General features: G+C 62.7%; 5 protein-coding genes across 7 annotated transcripts in view; 1 reads left to right on the top strand and 4 right to left on the bottom strand.

Moving 5' to 3' along the window:
* Positions 1-8: 8 nt before the first annotated feature.
* UBA7 (ubiquitin like modifier activating enzyme 7) lies at positions 9-8,158 on the bottom strand. The gene is made up of 24 exons (XM_084214190.1): positions 8,107-8,158; positions 7,837-8,002; positions 7,006-7,140; positions 6,833-6,939; positions 6,555-6,645; positions 6,302-6,443; positions 6,100-6,197; positions 5,847-5,993; positions 5,609-5,767; positions 5,346-5,453; positions 5,186-5,266; positions 4,946-5,101; positions 4,682-4,847; positions 4,408-4,604; positions 4,121-4,185; positions 3,789-3,963; positions 3,601-3,675; positions 3,053-3,242; positions 2,788-2,897; positions 2,614-2,700; positions 2,348-2,539; positions 615-716; positions 440-540; positions 9-153 (listed from the first exon to the last, which is right to left on the bottom strand). The coding sequence occupies exons 1-24, from the start codon at positions 8,145-8,147 to the stop codon at positions 27-29; spliced, it is 3,018 nt and encodes a 1,005-aa protein (XP_084070316.1). The 5' UTR covers positions 8,148-8,158; the 3' UTR covers positions 9-26.
* Positions 8,159-8,358: 200 nt separating this feature from the next.
* On the top strand, positions 8,359-9,313 carry TCTA (T cell leukemia translocation altered). Its single transcript, XM_084214293.1, has 2 exons — positions 8,359-8,748; positions 9,201-9,313. The coding sequence occupies exons 1-2, from the start codon at positions 8,417-8,419 to the stop codon at positions 9,241-9,243; spliced, it is 375 nt and encodes a 124-aa protein (XP_084070419.1). The 5' UTR covers positions 8,359-8,416; the 3' UTR covers positions 9,244-9,313.
* Positions 9,290-11,390, bottom strand: AMT (aminomethyltransferase; the record flags this gene model as incomplete). Its single annotated transcript, XM_084214292.1, has 8 exons — positions 9,290-9,586; positions 9,694-9,849; positions 9,961-10,141; positions 10,232-10,377; positions 10,500-10,578; positions 10,743-10,874; positions 10,977-11,057; positions 11,133-11,390. 8 exons carry the CDS (start codon positions 11,388-11,390, stop codon positions 9,408-9,410), a joined length of 1,212 nt encoding a protein of 403 aa, XP_084070418.1. The 3' UTR covers positions 9,290-9,407.
* A 245-nt stretch (positions 11,391-11,635) lies between these two features.
* NICN1 (nicolin 1, tubulin polyglutamylase complex subunit) lies at positions 11,636-15,386 on the bottom strand. The gene is made up of 6 exons (XM_084214295.1): positions 15,216-15,386; positions 14,443-14,616; positions 14,041-14,154; positions 13,603-13,674; positions 12,045-12,149; positions 11,636-11,912 (listed from the first exon to the last, which is right to left on the bottom strand). The coding sequence occupies exons 1-6, from the start codon at positions 15,378-15,380 to the stop codon at positions 11,871-11,873; spliced, it is 672 nt and encodes a 223-aa protein (XP_084070421.1). The 5' UTR covers positions 15,381-15,386; the 3' UTR covers positions 11,636-11,870.
* A 1,396-nt stretch (positions 15,387-16,782) lies between these two features.
* Positions 16,783-22,461, bottom strand: part of DAG1 (dystroglycan 1) — a 48,911-nt gene continuing 43,232 nt past the window's right edge. For all 3 annotated transcript variants that reach the window (XM_084214534.1, XM_084214533.1, XM_084214535.1), the window contains one exon: positions 16,783-19,456. In XM_084214534.1, coding sequence (XP_084070660.1) covers positions 17,048-19,456 — 2,409 coding nt within the window. In that variant the 3' untranslated portion in view covers positions 16,783-17,047. The remainder of the gene's footprint in view (positions 19,457-22,461) is intronic.

Below are 22,461 nucleotides of genomic sequence, written 5' to 3' on the forward strand. Positions count from 1 at the left end.
TGGGACAGGAGGTGCTGGCCCCTTGCTCAAGGTAGGAAGCACAGGAGAGGGGGACGGGTATCTTCAGCCTCAGCATCCTCTCCCTCGCACACATACAGCAGCTCCAGGTCCTGCTGCTGCGGCATCCCGGCATCCTCCAAGCTCTTGGATAACCTGTAGCAGAAAAAGGGGGTTTTGGGGACACTGGCTTGTCCCCCAAGGCTGGCCGAGTGTTCCGGGGGTGCCTTGGGCCCCTCAGGGGTGTCCGGCCAGGTTGGTGGGATGCAGGGGCCAGCAGCAAGGGGCCAGGCAGGGGTCCTGCCACGGGAAGTGCTGCCGGCAGGATGTTTATCCAGCAGCCGGCTGGGAGCTGCACTGCAGCTGGAGTGGCTCAGGACTGAGGCAGTGGGGGCTGGAAGCCCCCCCGGGGCAGGATTGGGCCCTGGAGCCAGGGACCTACCTCTGCGCCTGCTGCCGGGCCCGTGTCTCTGCATCTGCCTGGCTGTCATAGAGCACGATGTCACCACACAGGAGCATGGTCACTGTCCAGCCATGGGTCCTCTACAAGAGGTGGGTGTCAGGATCTGCCCCTGCATGCCCCAGGGCGACCTGAGTGCTGACAGCGCTAGGCTCACCTGCAGCCAGTCCAGCACCTCCTGCACTGTCATCGCCTGCCCATCTGCGCCGACTGCCCGCATCTCCAGCCGGTCCCAGCAGCTCCACTCCCGCCCGCCGTACTGCCAGGGGTAGCAGCCAGCACTTGGCACCCCAGATCCTGGCTGACCAGCCCCATGGCGCAGGGACTGGTGCAGCACGAGGGCTGGGGGACATCAGGGCAGGCAAATGGGCAGGGTGATGGGGGCACCATGGTGGTGCAGGGGCAGTGGGGGACACAACTATCCCCCCAGCACTGCTGGGGTCCACTTAAGGGTCAGTGTCAGTGTGGGGCCGGCGCTGCCCCTAGCCCCGGGCCAGGACAGGCGCACAAAAGGCCATTGAAGCGTTGCCCAGCCCCACACAATCATCTCTTCTCATGCCTGTGGCCCCACGACCCCTGCTCCGGCCCAAGGAGGCCAGTGTGGTGCCAAGCCCGGGGCTGAGCGCCGGACGCGGCCCCACACCGTCTGGCAGGGCTACTCGGCCATCTGCCCTCGCTGCAGGCAGCGCCAGCACGGCCCGCCTGGCCCCAGCCCCACTCGGGAGGGGTGTTCACACCTGGTCACTCTCCCTCCTGCTTTCTGCTGCCTTCTCACCTCCGCCTTCTGCTGCCTGCACTTATCCCACTGGTGGCAAGAAGGGCTTAACCCCATCCTCACCGGGGCACAAAGGGAAAGCCATGGCCTGGCCCTCCACCACCTAAGTGCATTGCTCTGGCCCTGGGAAGCATATTCCTCTGGACAAGGCTGGCCCCCAGCATGGGCTCCCCAGGTCCCCATGGGGACATGGGTCACACCAACCAGGCCTTGGGGACATGTGTTCCCACCATAGCCCAGCAGCTGGGTGTGAAATGTCACACCGGGTGTCCTCGCCCTGGCACATGGAGGGGTTGGGTGCTGCTGCAGGGACCTGAGGGCATGGCCAGACCCAGCAGCATCCTCCTCCCGGGGATGATGCCAACCCAGGGACACAACAGCCAGGATGGCACAGGGCTGGGCATGGGGTTTGAGGGGGCCATGGGGCAGCCATCAGCCCGAAGTGGTGCTGGAGCCGGCTCAAGGCAGTGCAGTCGCCTCCCTCCCCCTCTTCCTGCCCCCGGCCCTGGGCCCCCCGGGCCAATCTGGTTCCAATCGGCGCTTCCTGCCGTGCCGGAAGGGCTGCCTCGCACGCCATAAACCCCCAGACAAAGGGGCCTCTATAGCCCAGACGGTCCCAATCTGGGCCTGCCCCCACCCCCGCTCTCCCTCCCTGGTTCCCCACCGCCGGGACCCCCGGCCCCGCTCCCCCGGGCGGCCCTTCCCGGCCCGGTGCCAGCTGCTCTCTGCCTGCCGCAGCTGGTTTCCATAAGCCAGATGAGTGCGGCTGCAGCGGCTCCCACCCCTGGCTGTGGGGCTCAGCGTGGGGCCTGCCATGGGGCACTGGGGCTGCCTCAGCCCCATGGGCACCCCAGAGCATCACAGCTGGGCCAATGGGACAGTGGCAATGTCTCAGTGCTGGGGGGGCAGCTGGGGGAAGGAGCTGGTTCCTCATTGCCTGGCAGCATTTCCAGCCCACTGCAGCACCCAGATCCATTTCTGGAGTGCTATGGCCAGGGCTGCCCTTGCTGCGTAGCCACCTCCTTCCCCTGCGTCCCCCTGACATTGTCCCACAGCAGATGCCACTGGCCCCTGCGTGTCCCCCACCTGCACTTTCCCAGGGAAGAGGGTCCTACCCGGTAGGTGGGGGCTGGCGGGGGCTGCACACGCAGCAGCAGGCAGGCAGACAGGCTGATGTTGCTGTTGCGGTAGCAGCTGAGGTCCTGGCAGCCCCACACCAGCTTGTAGACCTCCAGGCACGCCAGCCCGGCCACGGCTGCCGTGGTGGTGATGATGGCGGGCACGATCCTCCCAGCAATTCGCTTGCTCTGAGGACAGGAGGGTGTCACCAGCTGCCCCACACAGGACAGGGACTCCTGACCCCACAGGCTGCCCCTCTCACCGTCAGCCTGTTGGCAGGGGAGATGCCATAGTTCTCTGCACGCAGGTTGGATGCTGCTGTGATAAAGTCTATGTGGACATCGTTGTCCTGTGGGGAGGAGTGGGAGGACATCTGCATCCCATGGGGACATCAACCCCCCCGGGCTGAGCAGGGCCACCTGCCTGGCTCTGCTACCTTCTCAAAGTGGATGGGCTCCATCAAGGGTGCTTGTATGTCTTCATCCCCTACCAGTTCTTTTCTCCACTGCACCAGATCCTGGGTAAGCTCTGTCAGCTGCCTGTGATCTGGAGGCACAGGGATGCCTGGCATGATACTCCTGCTCTGTGGCACTGCTGGGCCCCTGCCTTGGTCTGGGTCATCTTGGGTGCTGGAGCAGGGACAAGAAGCCACAGCCCCACAACCACCAGGCTGGACCCAGGAACATACCTGGGAACCTCACCTGTGGGAACTTGTGCCTCCTCACTGGGTTCCTCTGTGAGGGGGATCTGGAGCCCTTCCTGGGGTGTAAAGGGTGGCAGGACCACATCACGGAGGATGGCCTGGATGGCCGCCCGGTCCCTGCATGGTGGCACCCTGTATACTTGGGCAAAGAGGTGGGCAGCAGCCAGGACATAATCCAGGTGGGTGTCCTGCAAAGCAGAACAGGGGTGGCCATGGGGTGCCTTGCTGGGGTGGTCCCACATAGCCAAGGGCTGCCAGCACTGCCCTGAGCTGGTAGAACTGCCTGGCTTTGCCCCAGAGTGGAGGTGGAGGAGCCTCTCCTCCTCCTCTGGCCACAGAGTATGTGCAAGCTGTCCCCTGCAGTGCCCTCACTGACTGGGAGACAGGGACAGACTGTGCAGACATAGCACAATTACAGTTCAGTATTCCCAGTATGAATACAGAACTACAGTTCAGTATTCCCGGTATGCCCAGCACAGGCTTGGCTCTCCCTCTGCCCATACCATTCCCACATGAGACCCCACAGCTCTCCCTCCCTGCACTCACGTTGTCAGGGTTGAATGTCAGTGGATGGGGACAGCTCCTGTCCCCTGCCCAGAAGGGGACACCCGGGCTGGTTTCCTGGCACAGGGAGAGAAGAGTCAGGCCCAGGAGCGTGTGCCCACGGCTGCAGTGAGGTGGCTGGTGGAGGGACGGGCGTGCAGGGGGTGCTAGCCCTGTGGTGCTGGGCTCACATGCTCCGGGGGATAGATGTGCAGCAGCTGGGCGATGGCATCGTGGTAGCAGTGCTGCCAGTGCTGCCGTGCCCAGCGCACGCAGTCCCGCCAGTCCCGCGGCCGCTCCCGCAGGCTCTCCCACACCTGCTCCAGGACCTTCCCAGGCAGCTGCTGCTCCAGGAAGGCTGGGTCCCTGCAAAATCAGGCAACTGTTGGTGCTGGCCCAAGAGCAATCCTGTGAGACATCTGGGTGGGATGTGGCAGTCTGGCACCCTCTCCCCATTCCCAGCGGTGCTCTGGCAGAGCTGGAAGCTCCTCTCCCAGTGTCACTACCCCTAAAGCCCACTCACTCCATGAACTGGTTGACTTGTTCTGCAGGTAGCTGGAAAAGCCCCTCAAACTCATCACGGGCCCACTGTGGAGGAGAAACGGGTGTTGAGCACTGGAACCTGCCCCTCATGTCCCCAAGCCCAGGGGGAGGGGGAGGCTCTGGCAGGGCAGCAGTACTCAGGCTGCCAGCAGGAAGCAGCTGGGGCCATATCCTGCCATGGCTCACCACTGGAAGGGACAAGGGGAAGGAAGACAAAGGTCCCGGTGCCTCCTCGCTGGGTGCTGTGGCTGGGGCAGCTCAGCCTACCTGCAGCGTGTGCTGGATGGTGCGGGGGAAGTGCCGCAGGGTACACATGGGGAAGGTGCCATCCCTGGGGGTGCTGGCTGGCCCCAGAGGCTCGGTCAGGGACGGTACCATGGCCAGCACGTTCCCCCGTGTCCCCTCCGTGCCCGAGTCCAGCAGTGGTGTGCGACAGCGGAGACAGCGTCTCTCCAAATAGGTGCCTGCAGGGAGCCAGGAGTGCTGGGGACCCAGGGAGCAGGTCCAGAGGCTTGGCCCCCTTGCCCTTCCTGGCACTCACGGGCCTCCATCGTGTCCAGGGCGCTGGCAACGCCATCCAGGTGCCGGAAGAAGCTGTCACTGTAGAGCATCTCGGTAGCAGGTCCCACCTGGTTCTGGTGAGCTGTCACTCTGACATCAGGGTTCATGCGCTGCACGGCTGCTGCGGCCACCACCGACTTGGGCTCCTGCCAGGGCAGAGAAGGGGTGGGCAGCCCTAGAAAGCCCCTGGGACAGTCAGGATGCCCTTTGGGGGGAGCTCATCCCCTGCCTCATGCTGCCTCACTGATATATCTGCTGAGCGATAGAGAAGCTGCCGATGGAGGTTGGAGAGGGCAACAGTGTCCATGTCAGTGACGATGAGCTCCCCATCCGGCCCTGCCGCCAGCCCCATCATGGCAAAGTTTTTCAGCAGCTCGCAGCCGATGGCACCAGCTCCCACCTGTCAGGGCAGAGATGCTGCAGCTCCCTGCATGCCAGTTGGATGCTTTGAAGCCTCCCAGTGCCATGGCCCCTCCCCACTCACCACCAGGTACTTCTGGTGACCCAGCATCTCCTGGAAATTGGCCCCGAAGACGGCAATCTGGCCATCGTAGCGAGAGCCTCTCTGCCGAGACAAGGAGCTGTGTGAGCACAGCAGCCACGGCACCCCAGGCAGCCGGGAGGGGCTGGACACGGGGTCTCACCGGCGCACAGTCCGCCTCTGTCAGCTGCTCAGCCCCCGCCAGCGCCAGGCACTCCAGGGCATCGAAGTACAACCACTGCTCCAGGGGCAGGAACTTCCCCGTGATGGCCTGGGGCGAACAGCCCGTGGGCAGGTAGCCAGCGGGGCGCTCCCCCTCACCTCACCCCAGCCCTGCCGCCGGACCCGGCGTCCCCAGGCGGGCAGCAAGTGCCCTCTCGTGGCCACCGCGGACAGCCATGGCCAGCGGGACCCCGCCCCGCTCACCTTCAGCACCTCCTGGGCCGCCAGCGCCCCGACCACGGCGGCCACGGGGCTCAGGTCCCCGGCGCTCACGCTGGCGAAGGCGCGCACGATGTCCTCGTCCAGGGGACCCGGCTGTGCTCCCAGGCTCCGCGCCAGCTCCAGCACTCGCTCGGCATCCGCCTGCAGGCAGAGGGGAGAGGCAGTGCCCGGCAGGTCGGTGCGGTTCGGCAGGGCCGGCAGGAGCGGGACACGGACTTACGGGTGCCCTGGGCCGCGGCAGGCGGCCCTGCTCCCTGCGGAAAGCGTGGAGGGCCCGGAAGGCGGCGTGCAGGCTGCAGCTGCGTGGCAGATCCTCGGGACTTGCCACCTGGATTTTGGGCTCCTCCAGTGCCTGGCACAGGGGCTTCTGCCAGCATAGCACCAGGGACTGGGTGAGTGCTTTCCTGGGGCCCGGCATGGCACAGCCGTACCCCAGCCTGGGTGGCAGCACCGTGGGGCTGAGAAGGACTCACATGGGAACACTCCTGGGGCTGCTGCACCTGTGAAACCAGACCCCCACAGCGGTAGGGTGAGAAGGAGCTGGTGTCACTGATCTCCAGCCTGAAGGCATCTGGGGACAAGAGGAGCATAGATGTCACATCACGGTCACTGCCAAGGACCCGTGAGTTCCTCAACCCTGAGCTAGGGCAGCCAGGATCCCCCTGGAGGTCTCACCGAGCACATGCACAGGGATGGGCTCCTGGCCATTCAGCTCCGTCATCCCCTGCACGCCAGAAAACGTCACCAGGTCACCGTCGTGGAAGAGGTGGCCATGGCTGTTCTCTGTCCCCATGTATGTCACTACTCCTGGGTTGCTCTGAGGAGAGGAAGCCTACATGAGAGCGGGGCACTGGACTAGGGTGGCATACAGCCAGTGGAGGAGGCAGCAACATTTTGGGGGACCTGCAGGGGCTGCCCTCCCTCCTACGTGGGAGATGTGCTCCACAGCAGCAGACACCGGATCCCCTTCTGCTGGGTCATCAACGACAAAGCGCTCCCCAAAGTCACAGAACAGCTGTCTGGAGAGGACAGGCGGGGTTTTGCCAGAGGAAGTGCCCCACCAAGCTGCCCCAGCACTGCCATGTCCTGCCCAGGCCGAGCAGTGCTGCCAGTGGGCTACTGGGGACAAGGGCTGCAGCGCAGAGCTGGGGCTCTGGGGAGAAGGTGACACCCACAGCCAGTGCAGGACCCCATGAGACCCCTTACCCTGCCAGCCCCTTGGTGTCAGCCACGATGAAGCAGATGCCCTGGGCATGGCAGAAGTCTCCGATGCGGAGCTGCTCCTCCAGCGGGGACTCAGTCAGCACCACCACCTGTACCAGGTCTGTCAGTGAGCGCTGCCATCCCGGGGGGCCCCCGGTACCGGGATGCAGGCTCACCTGGAAGGAGGCAAGGAAAGCCTCCGACAGCTCCCCGGTGTGAGCCTCGACCACCACACGGGGGTTCAGCTCAGCCAGGGCCCGCTGGGATGCCTTGGCACGGTTCTGGCCTAGATCACTCTCTTCCAGGAGGAACTGCAGAGTGGACACATGGTGGGACACCCTAAGGGTCTGGGGTGCAGCTCACCACTGTGGGGTGCTCCACAGCCCTGTCTGCACTGGGCAGGGGGCCTCTGCTAAGGACCTTACCTGTGACAATGAAGGGCACCCTGTGCCTTACCAGCCTCCCCAGCTTTTACTGGTGATTGGAACCCCCACACCCCAAACCCAAACCTGCAAACAGGGATTCTCCCAATTGCACCTGCACCTATTACTGTGACATCCAGGCACATCCATACCTGTTACTAGGACTCCTGCCTGAGTGTACACCTGTACCAAGACCCTTGTATGTACCTGTATATTTTATGGGGCCTTCCCATCCATACCCGTACCTGTTACTGGGATTGCAGCCTGTACTCATTATGGGGATTCCCATCCTTACTCGCACCTGGTACTGGGACCCCCGCATGAGTCCTTACCTATTACCGGGACCCTTATCAATACCTATACACATTATGGGGCCCCTCATCCATACCTGTACTCTGGGACCTGTACCCATACCCATACTCGTTACTGGGACACCTGCCTGTACCTGTTACTGGGGCCCCTGACTGTACCTATTATCGGGATCCCCACCCATATCTGCACCCACTGCCGGCATTCTCACTAGTTCCTGTTATGAGATCCTCACCCGTACCTGTTCCCAGAAGCCCCGCCCGGCCCCGCCGGTACCTGGTGGGTGCGGTCGGCGGTGCAGGCGGCACTGCAGTCGTGCAGGACGACGCGCCCGGTCCCCGCCAGCACCAGCGCCGTCGCCACCTGTGCTCCTGTCCCGCGCAGCCCCGACACCAGCACCGCCGACTCGGGCAGCCGCCGCGCGCCGCCGCCCAGCACATACCTGCGAGTACCGGCGGGGGCCGTCAGCGGGGTCCGGCACCGCTGCACCGCGCCCTGCCCCGATCCTGTGGCGCTCCGGTCCCCGGTGCTGGTGCCCGCACTCACAACTGCCGCGAGTACCGCGACTCCTCTTCGCTTCCCGCCATGACGGCCCCAACCACCGTCCGGCCACACCCCGGCCCCGCCCCGGGGAGGAGCCAATCCCGCAAGGCCCCGCCCTGCCAGCGCAGGATGGAGGCGGGCGCGGGTCAGGCCGCGCCCCCAAACCAGGGCTCCGAAGCCCCGCCCCCGAAGCCACGCCCCACAGTGCAGGCGGCACGGGAAGGCCCCGCCCCCGGGGTCCGCGCTGTGGCGGCGGTGAGGGCGGGCAGAGGCTCCGCCCCCTCCGGCAGCCTCGCCCCGGTACCCCGCGGCCATGGCGGCGGTGGCGGCGGGCTGGCAGCCGCCGTGGCGGGCGCTGGCCGCGCTAGGCCGGGAGCTGGCGGCCGAGTGGGCGGCACAGGACGTGCGGGCCGCGCTGTGCCAGCTGCTGCTGCTCTGGCTGGGCATCAGCCTGCTGGGCGTCCGCCTGGCCTGGCGCGCCTACGGCGGGGCGGTGGCCGCGCTCTGCTACCGGACCGGCCCCGCCGGCCGCCGCTCCCCCGGCACCGCTTCCGGGGCCTCGCCCTCCCGGCCCCGCGCGCACTCCCTGTCCCCCGCCGGCCCGGCGGGACGCAACGGCGCCGCCGAGCGGCACTGCCCGCCCCGGTGAGTCCCGACCGCTACCGGGCCCAAAACCGCTGATTCCCCGCTGACCCCCGCGGGCCTGCCCGGCTTCCTTCCCCCGCGTCCGGCCAGCGCTCTCGGGGCGCAGCCCGGTGAGCGACCCCTGCCCGTGCCACTCAGTGAGCGTCCCCTCGGCTGCACCCTGCACCAGTACAGCCCAGTGACTGTTCGCCTGCCTGGTATGGTCTGGATGGGGCCTCTGCGACACCGGCCCCGGTTAGCCCCCCCAGCTGTGCCTTCTGACAAGTGTCCCCCAAGCTGTTCTCCCCGACCTTTGAGCTCCCCACCCCGCCCAGCTGCACCCCAGAGCAGGATGGCCCAATAAGGGCCCCAGGCCGGCCCACCCCACACGGACAGGCTGGTGCCTGCCTCAGTGCCCGGGTGCTGTGCTGGCTGCTGCCCCAGCCGTGCTCACGCTGCCTCTCTTCTTGCAGGGATGGCCCCGCAACAGAGCCCATGAAGACACACCGGGAGTGAGCAGCACCAGGACTGCCAGCTGGGTACTGCCAATACCATTAAAGTGCTGTGCCCACCTGCTGCTCCTTGTTTTGGCATTGCCACCGTAACCAGAGAGGAGGCCAGGGAAATGGGACAGGGTGTTTATTGGAGCCGAGGGACTGTGCCCACAGCATGGGCTGGCCTCACTTGGCCATGTAGTACTGGGTGGGCACGAAGGGCATCTTGGTGATGACGGCAGGGTGCTGCTTCTTCCGCACCTCGACGGTGAGCTCGGTGCCAGCCCGGCTGTGTGCTGCTTCCACGTAGCCCATGGCAATGTTCTTGCCCAGGCAGGGTGAGGGACATCCACTGGTCACTGTGCCTGGGATGTGAGGATATGGGGAGGTGAATGGGGCCTGGCCAGCCCCTGTCAATGCCAGGGCCACAGCTCAGGGTCATGCCCATGCCAGCCCCACTGCCCCCACCTACCCACAGGCCTGCCTTCGGGGCCCAGGATGGCCATGTGGGGCCGGATGGCGGGTCCTACCGACGTCAGCCCCACACGCCTGCGCCTTGGCTTCTCTTTCACTTGTGCCATGATGACAGCAGCACCAGGGAAGTCCATGGCCACACGCCGGCGCTTCCCTGCAGGGTAGAGACGGGTGAGAGTTGGTGATGCCTGACTGGTCCCCTTGTACCCACTGGGGACACCTTGCTGCTCTGCCTTCCCCAAGGAGGAGGTGGAGGTGGACCTACCCAGCGTCCACATCAGCCCGGCCTCGGCAGGGGTGACAGTCTCGTCGATATCGTTGCCGTAGAGGCAGAGCCCGGCCTCCAGGCGCAGGCTGTCCCTGGCTGCCAGCCCTGCTAGCCACACATCGGGGACACCCAGGAGCTGCTCAGCCAGCTCCACTGCCCGCGCCGCGGGCACTGAGATCTACGGCGGGACACGGGCAGGGTCAGTGGGGCACGGCCTTCCCCTGCCCTGGTACCGCAGTGCGGATGCTGGCACAGTTCCCTGGGGTACCTCCACGCCATCCTCGCCGGTGTAACCACAGCGCGTGACCCGGCAGCCCGGCACGCCGAAGACGGTCGTGGAGATGCTGTTCATAAAGGAGAGCTTGGCCAGGTCATCCGACAGCCCTGCCTGCAGAACCCGTGCCATGGAGGGACCTGGGGAGGCAGGTGGCTGGAAGACAGCAGTGCCCAGGGAAGGGGGGGGGAGGTGGGGAGGGCGGTGACATCCCCCGGGAGAGGACCCGGAGGAGGGCAGGCCCATGTGGGACCCCCACTACCTTGCAGAGCCAGCAGCGCATTGTCTGACACCTCCAGGTGTACGTCACTGCCCGTGGCCTGCAGCTGCGCCGCTCTGTCCTGCCAGGGTGACAGTGGGCTGCTAGCACGGGGGCCAGGCCACTGCCAGCCTCACACGAGGCCATGGCCACCTCACCCCGTGCAACACCGGTGTCACCAAAAGGCAGAAGGACTCATTCCCACTGCCTGTCCCCACCTCCCGCGGGGCTCAGGCAGCCCCATACCCGCAAGATTGCCAAGTCCTTATCAGCACAGGCGGCGTTGGACACCACGTAGAGGTGATCTTCTGACGTGTTTGTGACGATAAGGTCGTCCGTGATGCCGCCCTTCTCGTTGGTGAGCAGCGTCAGGGTGCCCTGCGGGACACGGCAGCATTGGCAGGCTGCCTGGACCCTCCCAGGGCATCCCGGGGACCTCCGACGCCACTGGATGCCGGGTGCCTGCCCAGTGCCCCCTACCTGTCCTGGCTTCAGCTCGGCGATGTCCCCCACCACCAGGCTCTCCATGAACCTGACGCGGTCCCGGCCGTACACCAGGGTCTGCAAGGGGCCGGGGAGTTTGTGAGGCGGTGTGGCTGCCCCCCTGCTCCAGCCCCCTCATCCCGACCCCGCTACCTGCAGCATATGGGAGACGTCGAAGAGGGAGCAGTGGCGGCGGGTGTGCAGGTGTGATTGGAGGTGGCCCTGCCCGTAGTGCAGCGGAAGGGTCCAGCCGGCGAACGGCACCATCCGCCCGCCGCGGGCCCGGTGCAGGGCATCCAGCGGAGTCTGCTTCAGCCCCTCCTCCCCGGTCCCGGTGCCCCCGGCCCCTCTCCGCGGCGCCGAGCCCGGGGGACGGCGGGACAGCGCGGCGCGGCAGCCCGCCCGCAGCATCTTCCTCTTCCTCCTCCCTCCCGGCACGGCTCGGACCGGCCCCGGGGCGCCTGGGACATGGAGTCCGCCCGGCCCTGGCCCCCGCCCCCGCCCCCGGCCCGGCCCGCCCTCGGCACCGCCTCCCCGGGGCTGCCGGCACGGCCACCCCCATCCCCCAGAGACAGGCGGGCACAGGCAGGGCCAACGTAGCAGCTTTTAGTGGTGACCCCTCCAGCACCCCCGCACCCCTCGGTCCCCCCGCGCCCCCTTGCAGTGTCCGGGCTCTGCCCACGGGACGTGCCCAGGAGAGGCTCCCAGGGGTCTCTGGAGTGGCAGCGCTGCCCCTCGCTGCTGGGCAGAGCAGAGGGAGTCAGGGAAGGGGCACAGGGAGGGCTTGGGACCCCGCGGGGTCAATGGCCGAGGCGGGAATGCAGGAGTCCACTCAGGCCCCGGGAGCATGGAAGGGGCACTTCTCCCCAGCAGGCACCAGCACCAGTGGGCTCAGGTGTAGGAAAGCAGGTTGACATCATAGCAGCCATCCACCTGGGGAAGAGAGCAACTGTCACTGTCTGCACAGCACTGCTGGGATGCTCCAGCTGGGAGCAGCCCCTCTGGGAGGGCTCCTGAGCCATGTGGCAAGGCCAGGCTCTCTGTCAGCAGGGTGGTGGGACTCACGTCGAAGCGCCCGATGCGGGCAGCTGCCTGGCGAGCCCGGATCACCTCTGTCAGCACCCACATTTGCTGGACCTCTGTCGACACCTTCTCTGGATCAGGGAGCTCCTGGAAAGAAGTGGGCACAATGCTGTGGAGCAGGGATGGGCTGGATGATCCTGGATTCAGGCAGTGGTGTGGCTGGATGGCTTTGCCTTCCAGGGAGCCAGGCACGTGATGGTGCCCACACTCCTGACCTGCTCAGGTGGTTTCCCAACATGAGGGGAGCAGGGCCCCTCTCTAGGAAAACAAACCACTGAGGACATGGGTGAATGACCCTGATCTCTGGGCGCTGCGGTGCCAACACAGCCCACCTCTGCTGGCAGGTGGCCAGGATGAGGACAGAAAGCTGATTGCTGGCTAATTATTAAAAACCTAATCATGCAGTCCAGAGTTTCCCAACAGCCTCACTATGCGACGCTCCCTGAGCTTGGGTGCAGAATCCTGGGCACACAGGGTGGTTCACCCCAGGGACCTTTAGCCAGGTGGGACGTGTGGGCTCAGCAGCAGCTCTCCTGGCTGGGGCACAACTCTCATGGGGGCACAGCTCTGTAGCACTGGGCTGACAGGTGTTTCGTGGTGATGTTGGGAAGAGCCAATCTCAGGGCAACCTCTGGCATCTGCCCCGGATACTCCTTGCCACAGGGAACGGGATCCAAGCAATCAACAAGGGATTGGGGTGCCATCCCCAAACTGTCACACAGCTGGGCAAGGATTGGGAACAGCAGCCTCACCCTGCTGCAGTGTGAGCACCATAGCATGGAAGCCCAGTAGCAGAACTGCCCCCCCCGGCAGGCGTGGGCTGTGTGCCACCCTCCTGCAGGCAGCACCTCCAGTCGATTCAGCAGGTTCCCATGGGCAAGCCAGCTCCCATCCTCGCCCTGCTCTGCCTGGACTTTGCCCACCAAAGTCCACCATCTGCCAGGCAGATGTGGCTGGCAATCTGTAAACACGTGCCGTGGCTGTGATGCCCCTCTGCCCACATGCTGTCCTGGCTGGGCAACGTGTTCCCCAGAGCACACCCTCTGCTGGGAACTGGGAACCAGCCCTGTCCCCACACGTCCCATCCACCCTGAGCGATGCTGTGAACCCACTGCTCCCGCAGTGATGTCCCTGTCCCTGTTCCCACACATCCCACCTGCCGCTGCACCAAGCTGTGCACCCACTGCTCCCACAGGGATGTTCTTGCTCCTGTCCCATCCCATCCCATTGCATCTCCCCTGCTGGCTGAGTGGCACTGTGCACCCACTTCTCCCTTGGTGATGTTCCTGTCCCCAGACTAGAGGGCAAATAGACTTAAGTGTCACCTCAAATAGCACATCCCCACAGAGATGTTTTTCTTCTTAGTACTGCAAACTACTTCCAGCACAAGGCGGGTTATTTCAGGGCTCCATAGCTATTCCTGGTGAAAGCCTGGAGCCAACAAGGCAGGCATGGGCCTGGCAGCTTCCTGATGGATGCTCATGGCTGGCACCCCACAGAAGCCCCTCCTTCCCCCAGTACCTCAGCAGGGATTACTCACCCCATGCAGGCTGGCTGGCTGCTCCGGAGGGGTCAGCTGGGAGAGCCAGGAGGGAAAATCCTTCTGAGGACTCTGAAACAGATCCAGAGGGTCACACAGGGTGTTCCCAAACCTACCTCCATCCTTTATACCAGGCAGCATGCTGGGGCTTAGAGCCTACCCCTAGTAATACTGCTTTGGAAGTGTCACATTACTATCCTTAAAGAGAATTTTGTGGGGAATTCTGTGTTTTGAGTGGCTGTTGGAGCAGTCCCTTCCCCAGTACCACTGGAGCACTAGTGGATCCCAAGTGCCGCAGCAAAGGACAAGGACTTGGAGCCACATCCCTGCGTGTGCTCCCCAGAGCTGTAGGGAGAAATGCAGGTACAGAGCAGGACAGTGGCTTGTGCAGGCCCCCTGCCCATGCCTGGCAGTGGGGTAGCTCTGGCACCTGCTCACCTTCTGTCCAGGGGGGAAAATCTGCAGGTCCTCGATGGTGAAGTGGAGCCAGACTGGGGAGGGCTGTCGCAGGATGAACCGCATTGCTGTCACCTGGTCCACATCACACAGCATCTGCAGGGCAAGGGCCAGGCAGTGTAACCACAGGGGCTGGCACTGACTGGGGGCAGCTTTTGGGGTATCCTCCCAAAACCCCCAACCCACCCCAGATGGAAGAAGCCCAAGGGAAGCATCGTCCCGTGAGGGCTGGCTGGGCTGAGCAGGGCACAGGGACTCTTGCAGCCATGGGTCAGTGGGACATGGGCACCAGACCCCTGGAGTGGGAGCCATCCTGGGGTGTGGGCAAAGAGGGGTGAGCCCCAGAGGGGGGCTGATGCCAGGGACTCATCCGGACATGCTGACCTGGTGCCGGTGGAGGCAGAAGTAGTCCTGAGAGCCCTCCTCGGTGTGTGGGCAAGGCATCAGGCACAGGTCTCGCAAGCAGGTCATCCAGCGCCGGGAGCCGCCGGGGCCGGGCCGCTGCACCCGCACGCTCAGGAACGCCGTGTAGAAGTTCCTGAACACGATCTCCTGCACCTGCGGGACCGGCGACCTCAGCCCCACAACAGCATCCCTCCATACTTGCACCGGCATCACGCCCCCCCACCCCGATACCGACACCGGCATCCCCGCCCCCAGTACCGGCCCCGGCAATCCCCCTCCCACAGCAGGATCGGCACTCCCCCGTACCCGCACCAGCACAGCCCCATATCGGGACCCGCACGGGCATCCTCACTCTACTGGGACGGGCACTGCATCTCGAGCATCCTGAGCATCCTGCCCAGCACCGGTGAGGGAGGTACCCCAACACCGGCATCCCCTCCGCCCCGGGACCGCCCCTCACATCTTCCCCATACCGCCCACGGCATCCCTTCTGCCCTGGGACCGCCCCCGGCTTCTCCCCATACCGGCACAGGCATCCCCACCCACCCCGCCCCGCCGCCGCCGGCATCCCCCGTCCTGCCCCGGGACGGACACCACACCGGCCCTGCACCGTCCCCGGCACGGCCCCTGTCTTCCTCCGGGACCACCCCAGCACAATCCCCGGCGGTACCGCCCCCGGCATCCGCCCGTGACTCCACGGGACCTCCCCGGGACCCCCCCGCCGGTACCGCGGCGGGCGCGGCCGCACTCACGTCGGCGGCAGCGCCGCGGGGGAAGCGGAGGTCGATGACGGCGACGCCGGGCCGTGCGGGCTCGGCTCCCCCGGCCAGCTGGAGGGGGGCGGCGGGGCGGGGGGCGCAGGGCAGCGGGGAGCGGCCCGGCCCGGCGGGCGGACCCGGCCCCGCCGCTCCCGACATGGCGGCGCCGCGCGGCCGCCGCTCCGGGGCGGGGCTGGCCGGGCGATGGCGTCACCGCCCGCGGCCGCCGGCAGGGGGCGCCCCCGCCCCGCCACCGCCCCGGGGCGGCCCCGCCGCGATGGGAGCGGGAGCGGGGGCGGGGCCGCGCTGGCTCCGGGCATCCCCCGCACCGGGGCCGCCCCAGCGCCTCCCCCGGACCGGCACCGGCATCCCCGCGCGGGTTTATCTTCTTCTCGGCCCCGCGACCGGAGCTGAGGGTTGAGCATCTACCCCCCCCCCCGCCCTCCCGGGGCCACCCCAGTGCCCGGGCAGCGCCGTCCCGGAGTGAAGCGGCGGGTCCGGCCCCGGTGTGCGGGATCAGCCCTCCACCCGGGGCGCACACGGGCAAATCCCGACTGGGGATGCCGGGGGTCGGAGCAGAGGGGATGGGGACGGTACCGGTATCGTGGCGGGTCCCCCAGGGCCGGCCCGAGGGGGCTGAGCCCGTACAAACTGCTGGCAGCCGCACACCGGTTTTTAAGTCTTTTTTTTTTTAATAAAACAATCGGAGTCTGTATCAAAAATTTAGTAAAAAATTAGATTTGAGAGTTCACCGATTTTTTTTTTAACTATTAACTATTCCTGGCGCTCTTTTTTTCTTATCTTTTTCTTTTTATTATTTTTTTCTTTTTAACTTTTTTAGCTTTTCCAACAGTGTCCAGGCTAGAGTGCCAGCGTGAGGCCAGCGAGGCCATTTCTGCACAGTGCCAAGGAGCAGCCGGGACAGAGAACACACCCTACTCTCATCAAAACACCCCGCGGGGAGGGGGTTTTGCTTTAAATCGACCCCCTCAACCCTGGTGCTCACTGGGAAGCAGAGAAGTTCGTCGTGGCACAGGGCTCAGCTCATCCTTCCGTGAGCATTCCCTGGCACAGCGATGCACCCCCTGCTCAGCCAGGGGCACCCCAGGCCAGGCTGACCCAACTCATGACTATTTTATGATGCGTGAGAAAGATAGGATTTCTTTGATTAAAAATAAAATAAAAATGATAAAAGAATCAAACCCCAAACCAAGAAGCTGATCCACCCCAAGAGGAGGAGGAGGAGGCTGGCTGGCCCCGCTGACCAGCCCGTGGAGCTTGCCTGCAGCACAGCACTGCCCTGCCCCTCCCCAAAAACTACACATCCCAGTTTAGGTAAACAGCAGATTAAATGTAAAAACTTAAACCATCGACTTCAGAAAGTCCCTTGAATTTAATTATTTTTAGGCTACCTTTCATGTTACGTCCTGTAGCTAGACACACGTGAATAGAAAAAACAGTACAGTTAGTGTTAAAGGCAAACAGCGGAGACCCAGAGTGCTACCCCAGTGCTGCCTGCTCCTCCCGACCCGGCCCGACCCGTCCCGACCCCCCTCCCTGCCCACCGCCCGGCCCCGGCCGAAGCCCAGCCGCCGGGAAGGCGTCTTTGAGCCGAGATTTTTTTTCTATGAATAAAATAAAACCAAAGCTTGTTAGGCAAAAATAAAACAAGTGTCCCCCCGAGTCCCGCGAGCGCTCCGGTGCGGCGGGCGCAGCCGGGGAGAGGGCTGGGCGTTCGTGTTCCCGGCTGGCGAGGGGGCTGCCGGCCCACAGACAGCACCGGTGTGGAGCTGGAGGCCCCTTCTCCCCCGAGAGCCTCCTGTTTGTTAAGGGGGCACGTAGGGCGGTGGGGACCTGTACGGGGTCATGTTCTTCGGGCGGGAGCCTTTCCCCTCCATGGGTGCAGTGAAGGGGGGGGGAGGCTGGTAGGGCGGCGCGTTGGGGTCCTCGTCCCGCAGCGGAGTGTACTCCCCGATGGTGTCCTGGTTGAGCGGCGTGGTCTCCGGCATGCTCTGGTTGGGGTACTCTGGAGGGGGCAGTGGGGCTTTCTCCTCCTGGAGGATGAGGGGCATGCTGGAGGACGGTGGGGGCTTGGAGTCGTCCAGCTCGTCGGCGAAGATGATGGGCACACCTTTCTTTATGAAGGTGGCCTGGTCTTCGATGGTCAGCTTGCCTTTCCTCTTCTTGCGGTAGCAGATCATGGCAATGATGCCAGCCACGAGGAGGATGGCGGCCACCACCACGGCAGGGATGACTGTGTGCAGGTACACATCGTCCTCGCTGCTCTTCTCGGGGTCTTTGCCTGCTGCCACCGTTGGCGTGGCCTCTGAGATCACCCTGCCATCCTTGGTCACGGGGACAAACTGGATGTGCCTGCAGCTGCCGGAACCAACCACAGACACATTCAGAGGCTTGAACTCAGGCTGCAGGACATTGGAGAAAGCTGGGCTCGGCCTGCCCGAGTCATCTGCGATTTTTTTGCTCAAAGTCCGGATCTGCTCCCGAGGGCAAGGCTCCAGGGGCAGTGTGTTGTTGGTCCACTCCACTACGATGGAGCCTTTGGCGATGTCCTGCACTGTGATTGTGCTGCTGTTCCTGTCGCCGAATGCCAGAGCCAGCTTCTTCACCAGCATGATCTTCTTATGGATGTCATTCACCACTGCATTATGGTCCCCTTCCAGCCTGGCCTTGAACTTCACCGGAGACTTGTCCCCGTGTGGGCGTTTGTGGACGTGGATTTCAAAGGCATCCACGGCAAAAAGCCCGCCCTTGTCGGTGGCATACATGAAGTACTCGTGCTTCCCAATGTGGTTGTGGTCTGGCATGCCATACATGAGCTGGCTGGTGCTGTTGAACTGCACCCATGAATTCTCCTCGATCATCTGCTGCTCCTTCAGCTTCAAGGTCAGTTGCAGCTTGTCAGTGGTGGTGTCCTCCTTGTCGTAGAAGGTATCTGACGGTATCTTAACCTCGAAATACGTGCCCTCCCACGCATCGACCCTGTCGATGTGGTTGGTCAGCTTGGGTGGCTCGTTGGGCTCCCAGGGCCGGGGCAGCCCGCTGGCGGTGGTGCGCACGCGGGACGGCGGAGAGGCCGTTGTCAGCTTGGAGATGGGCGACCTGGTTGTGCTGGGGGGCTTTGTTGGACGGGGCGTTTTGGGCCTTCGAGTGGGCCTTCGTGTTATTGCCGTGGAGGAATCTGTCGTGGACGGTGTGGCTGGCTTCAGGGTGGAGACTCTTGGCTTCTTGGTGGTAGTTGAGGGCGGTGTGATCACTGCTGTGGGCTCTACGTACCCAGGCATGGTGGGGCGGATCGGCACGGAGGCCGTGCCCGTGCCTTCTGCTACCCTGGTTGGCTGGATTGGCCCCAGCGTGGGCGTCTGGACAATGGGGCCTCTGGTTCTGATGGTGACTGTTGGCTTCCTCGGCAGCGGAATGGGCTCCCGGACAGGGGGTGCTGTTGTCTCCGTGGGAGGCGCGATGGCGGGTGACGTCGGGGTGGGGACAATCCTGGTGGGTGGCTCTTGTGCGGCAGTGGTGGGCGGCCCGATGGCAGTCAAAGGCGTAGGGGTGGCGTTGATCTGCCGCCGCATCCTCTTTGGGAGGTGAGGTTTCTTGTTAGCAATGTGCCAGCCAACAACCGGGTAGCCCAGGCGGGCAGACATGGTTCCTTCCTTAGCTGGAGCCTCCACCTTGCTGATGTTGGGCACGCTGTTTTGGCTCAGGGAACATCCCAGTTTCCATGAGAGTAAGGCCCCGTTTTCCACCACCTTCTTTGCATTTCCTGGTCCAGCCATGAAGGCCGACATGTCAAAGAGTCTGTTATTTACAACAGGAACCAACTTCATGTTGTGAAGTTCCACCTCTGAAAAGCTTCTCATTCTGTTTAAGAGTTCAATCCTCTGCTTTGGTGTCATTTTTGTCAAGTCAGCATCCAAAATGACAGTCAGGATGGTGACTGGCTCTTCCGAGCCACACACGAAGGGCGCTGTGTCACTCGTGTCCTGGATGGCCACTCGCACCGACTGAGGCTCGTTGTGGTCCTCCTGGTGCACCTCCACCGAGAAGACGTTTGTGGTCTGCGGGACATAGCTCCCATTGGGGAAGGGCTGCAGAGTGGTCACCGAGATGTAGTGGACACCCTTGTCTGTGTCAAGGGGCAGCCCTTCCAGGGAGCTGCTCTCTGCATTCCAGTGCAACCAAGAAGGCAAGGAGTCCTTCCCAGCTTCAGAGATCTACCAAACAAACAAACAAACAAACAAACAAAAGGCTTTTAGAAGCACAGCATGAGGACAGGTTCTATCAGCAGCAACACTTAATTTCAAGGATTAAAGAAAAAAATCTGAAGTGTAACAACTGGGGAAGGAACATCCTGGCCAGAGCATGGCAGCCGTTGTCTCCTCCTCCACACGTTGGCAAGGATGAGCTCTGCAGGGGGCACCGGACACAAAGGGCTTAAGGAGCCACAAGAGGTCATAAAGTCCCACAAGGCCCCCTGGCCTGCAAGTGCTCCAACACTTGCTATGCAACTGCCAAGCACAAGTGGTTCATTTTCTCTGAGGGCAGACAGGGAGTTTACGTCATGGGGACAGTGACAAATCTGAGGGTGAAGTTATACTGTACAGCAGAGCTGATCTAACAACTGCCCTCTTCCCACTCCTTCCTCTCCCAGCTTGGCCATCTTGCTCCTTTCCTCAGCCCATCACACCCTGCCCACCCTAGACACATTAAGGCCACTGCTCCAGTAGCTCAGCAGAACATGTATTTTCTGCACTTATTTTCCGCTTGTCCCACTGTCCCCAGAGCCAGGATGACCCAGAGGGGGTGGAAGTTGGCCACCTGTGGTTCTGAGTCCCTGGCCTGGCTGGAGCACACCAGCTCTCAACAAGCAGCAGGAAATCCTGAGAGCTACCTGGTGTTGTCCTGCTCTGCCAGAGGAACAGCAGCTGAGGATAAAGGAAGGGAGCAGACCCAGTGTAATGGCCTGTGTGGGCAGGCAGAGATGTGGCACATGGGCTGAGGAACTGCTGGACATGACACAGGACAGCATGGGAGCCTGGCTTCACCCCCAGGCTAGCTAAAAATGAAGGACTTCACTTCCACATAGCAACTTGCTGCTGCAAGGGAAGGCTTTGTTTCAGAACAGAGGCACCTCAGGACTCCAGCACACTCTTTACTACCTCTTTCAGCCCATGGGACTGTGTCTCCTGCCCTGGGTAGTAGCTGAGGGTGGGTGCAAACCCCCAAGCCCCCCCAGCTCCCAGCAGCTGCCATCCCTCTGCTCTACAGCCGCTGGGATCACGCGGCACAGCGGAGCCACTCGGGCTGTGTGCTGAGGCTGCCAGCTCGGTGGGCTGTGACATTTCCCGGGGCTGTAGGTACTCCAGAGTGAGTAACCTGAGCTTCATCACCTCCCGGGCCTGGAGGCGTTTGGCAAGTGCGCTGGCTGGGCTTTCCAGAACTCCACGAGGCATCTCCCCCTGACACTCAGAGCAAACAGGATGCTTTGGGGCTCGTGGAGACACATTTAGCAGCCTGGTCCATGGTCTGGGCTCACTGCAGTTCAACATGGAGCCAGGCTCTAGCTCTCTTCCTGAAAGGGTGGTTTGGTTCTCTGCAGTTCTGTAAAGCTTATACATATTTCATAATTTACCCAAATGCAAAGCTGGGAGAGGAGCTTTGCAAGGAAACCTGCCTGGCAGGAGCATTCCTGCATCCAGCAGCAGGTGCAGAGCCAGGGCTGGACTGCCACACTGCAGGTGCCGCTGGGGAAAGCCCCTGGATGGACAAGGAAGGATGCCTGATGCTGCAGGGCTGGGCACACTGTGAGTCCTGGGTGCCACTCCCACTCCCTGGCTGCAGGCAGGATGCAGGCAGCGCCCTGGGGCTCACCCCCACACTGTGGGTTTCAGCACACTGAAGGGTCTGGATGAACTGCTCTGCCAGACCAAAAGTGTTTTGGCAAGAGCAGCACAAAAAAGCTTTTGTGCAAGAGCTGCAGAGGGTTTCAGCCAGCCTGGACAAGCTGGAGAGTACATCATGAGCCACACGCTGGGCACAGCTTATAGAGCAGAGTTTAAAGCTCTCAGCACAGCTTTAGTTAACTCCTCACCAGCAATATCCCAGAGCACAGAATTCAGATTCCTGCTTACAACAGCTGGAGGAAGCTGTCCCAAGGGCCCTGTACCTCAATGTAGGCCACCATGCACCAACATGTGAGCATCCTTCCCCTGGCCTTGCTGTGTACCCACGTGTCTGGCAGAGGACAGGGAGTTTTGGCAGGGCTGTGGCTGCGTTCACTCCTCCTCCACTGCAAGAACAGGAGCTGCTTTTAGCCCAGACATCCCAGAGGAAAGGCAGCCCTTCACCTGAGCTGGGCACAGGGAGCCAAGCCTCGCTCCTGCAGGAACAAAGGAACGAATTGTCCTTCCTTGGCATTTCTTTTTCCAAAAGAGAACAAAGGCAGGGTCTGCTCCTGCCCAGCCAGAAGCACTGACCTGCCCCCATCTTCCTTTAAAAAAGTGTCATTTCATCACACCCTCTAAAAACTGAGATGCCAGGACAATGCTCAGTGCAATAAAGCATTTACAGTAGCAGGAGCTGGATGGTTCCACTCTTTATCCTCTAGTGCCAAAATTAGCCACTAACCTGCCCACTGTGGAGGAGGGCTGGGCTGGGCACACATAAGGAACAGAAACATAGGGAGCCAGGACAAAGCCACAGCATTATTGAGGCTTACACAATCAAGAGGAATAAAAACTTTAATAGTGAGTGGTTAAATTCACTCTGAGTGTGTAATTTTAGGCTACATTTGGAACAAATCTTCCCCTTCTGTGCACTCTGCAAATGCCCTTAATTACAGGATCACACAATCCACACAGCTTTCCTGAGAGTTTTCTGCTGCTGCCTCCTACCTGGGCACTGCCATGATCTGGGGAGAAGACCTACAAGCAGCAATATTTTATCCAGTCTCATGCCACAAGGTAATTCTTCCTTCAGTCATCTCTGCTCCTACTTCTGACAGCCAAACTCACTTCAGAAAGGTGCCTGACCCCACAGGCAGAAATGATGGTGAGGGAGGCACAGGCCAGCCTGAATATTTCCTGCTTGAAAACCATTTTTGACCTACAGTTTACATGTAGGGCCCAGGCTAGAAAAGGAAACTGCAGCCAGACAGATTCACACCAAAAACTAGGCTCTCCTGAAAAACAAAAACAGGCCAAGCAATCACTGACTGGGA

This window comes from Fringilla coelebs (assembly GCF_963513975.1).
Source record: "Fringilla coelebs genome assembly, chromosome: 13".
Lineage (NCBI taxonomy): Eukaryota > Metazoa > Chordata > Aves > Passeriformes > Fringillidae > Fringilla > Fringilla coelebs.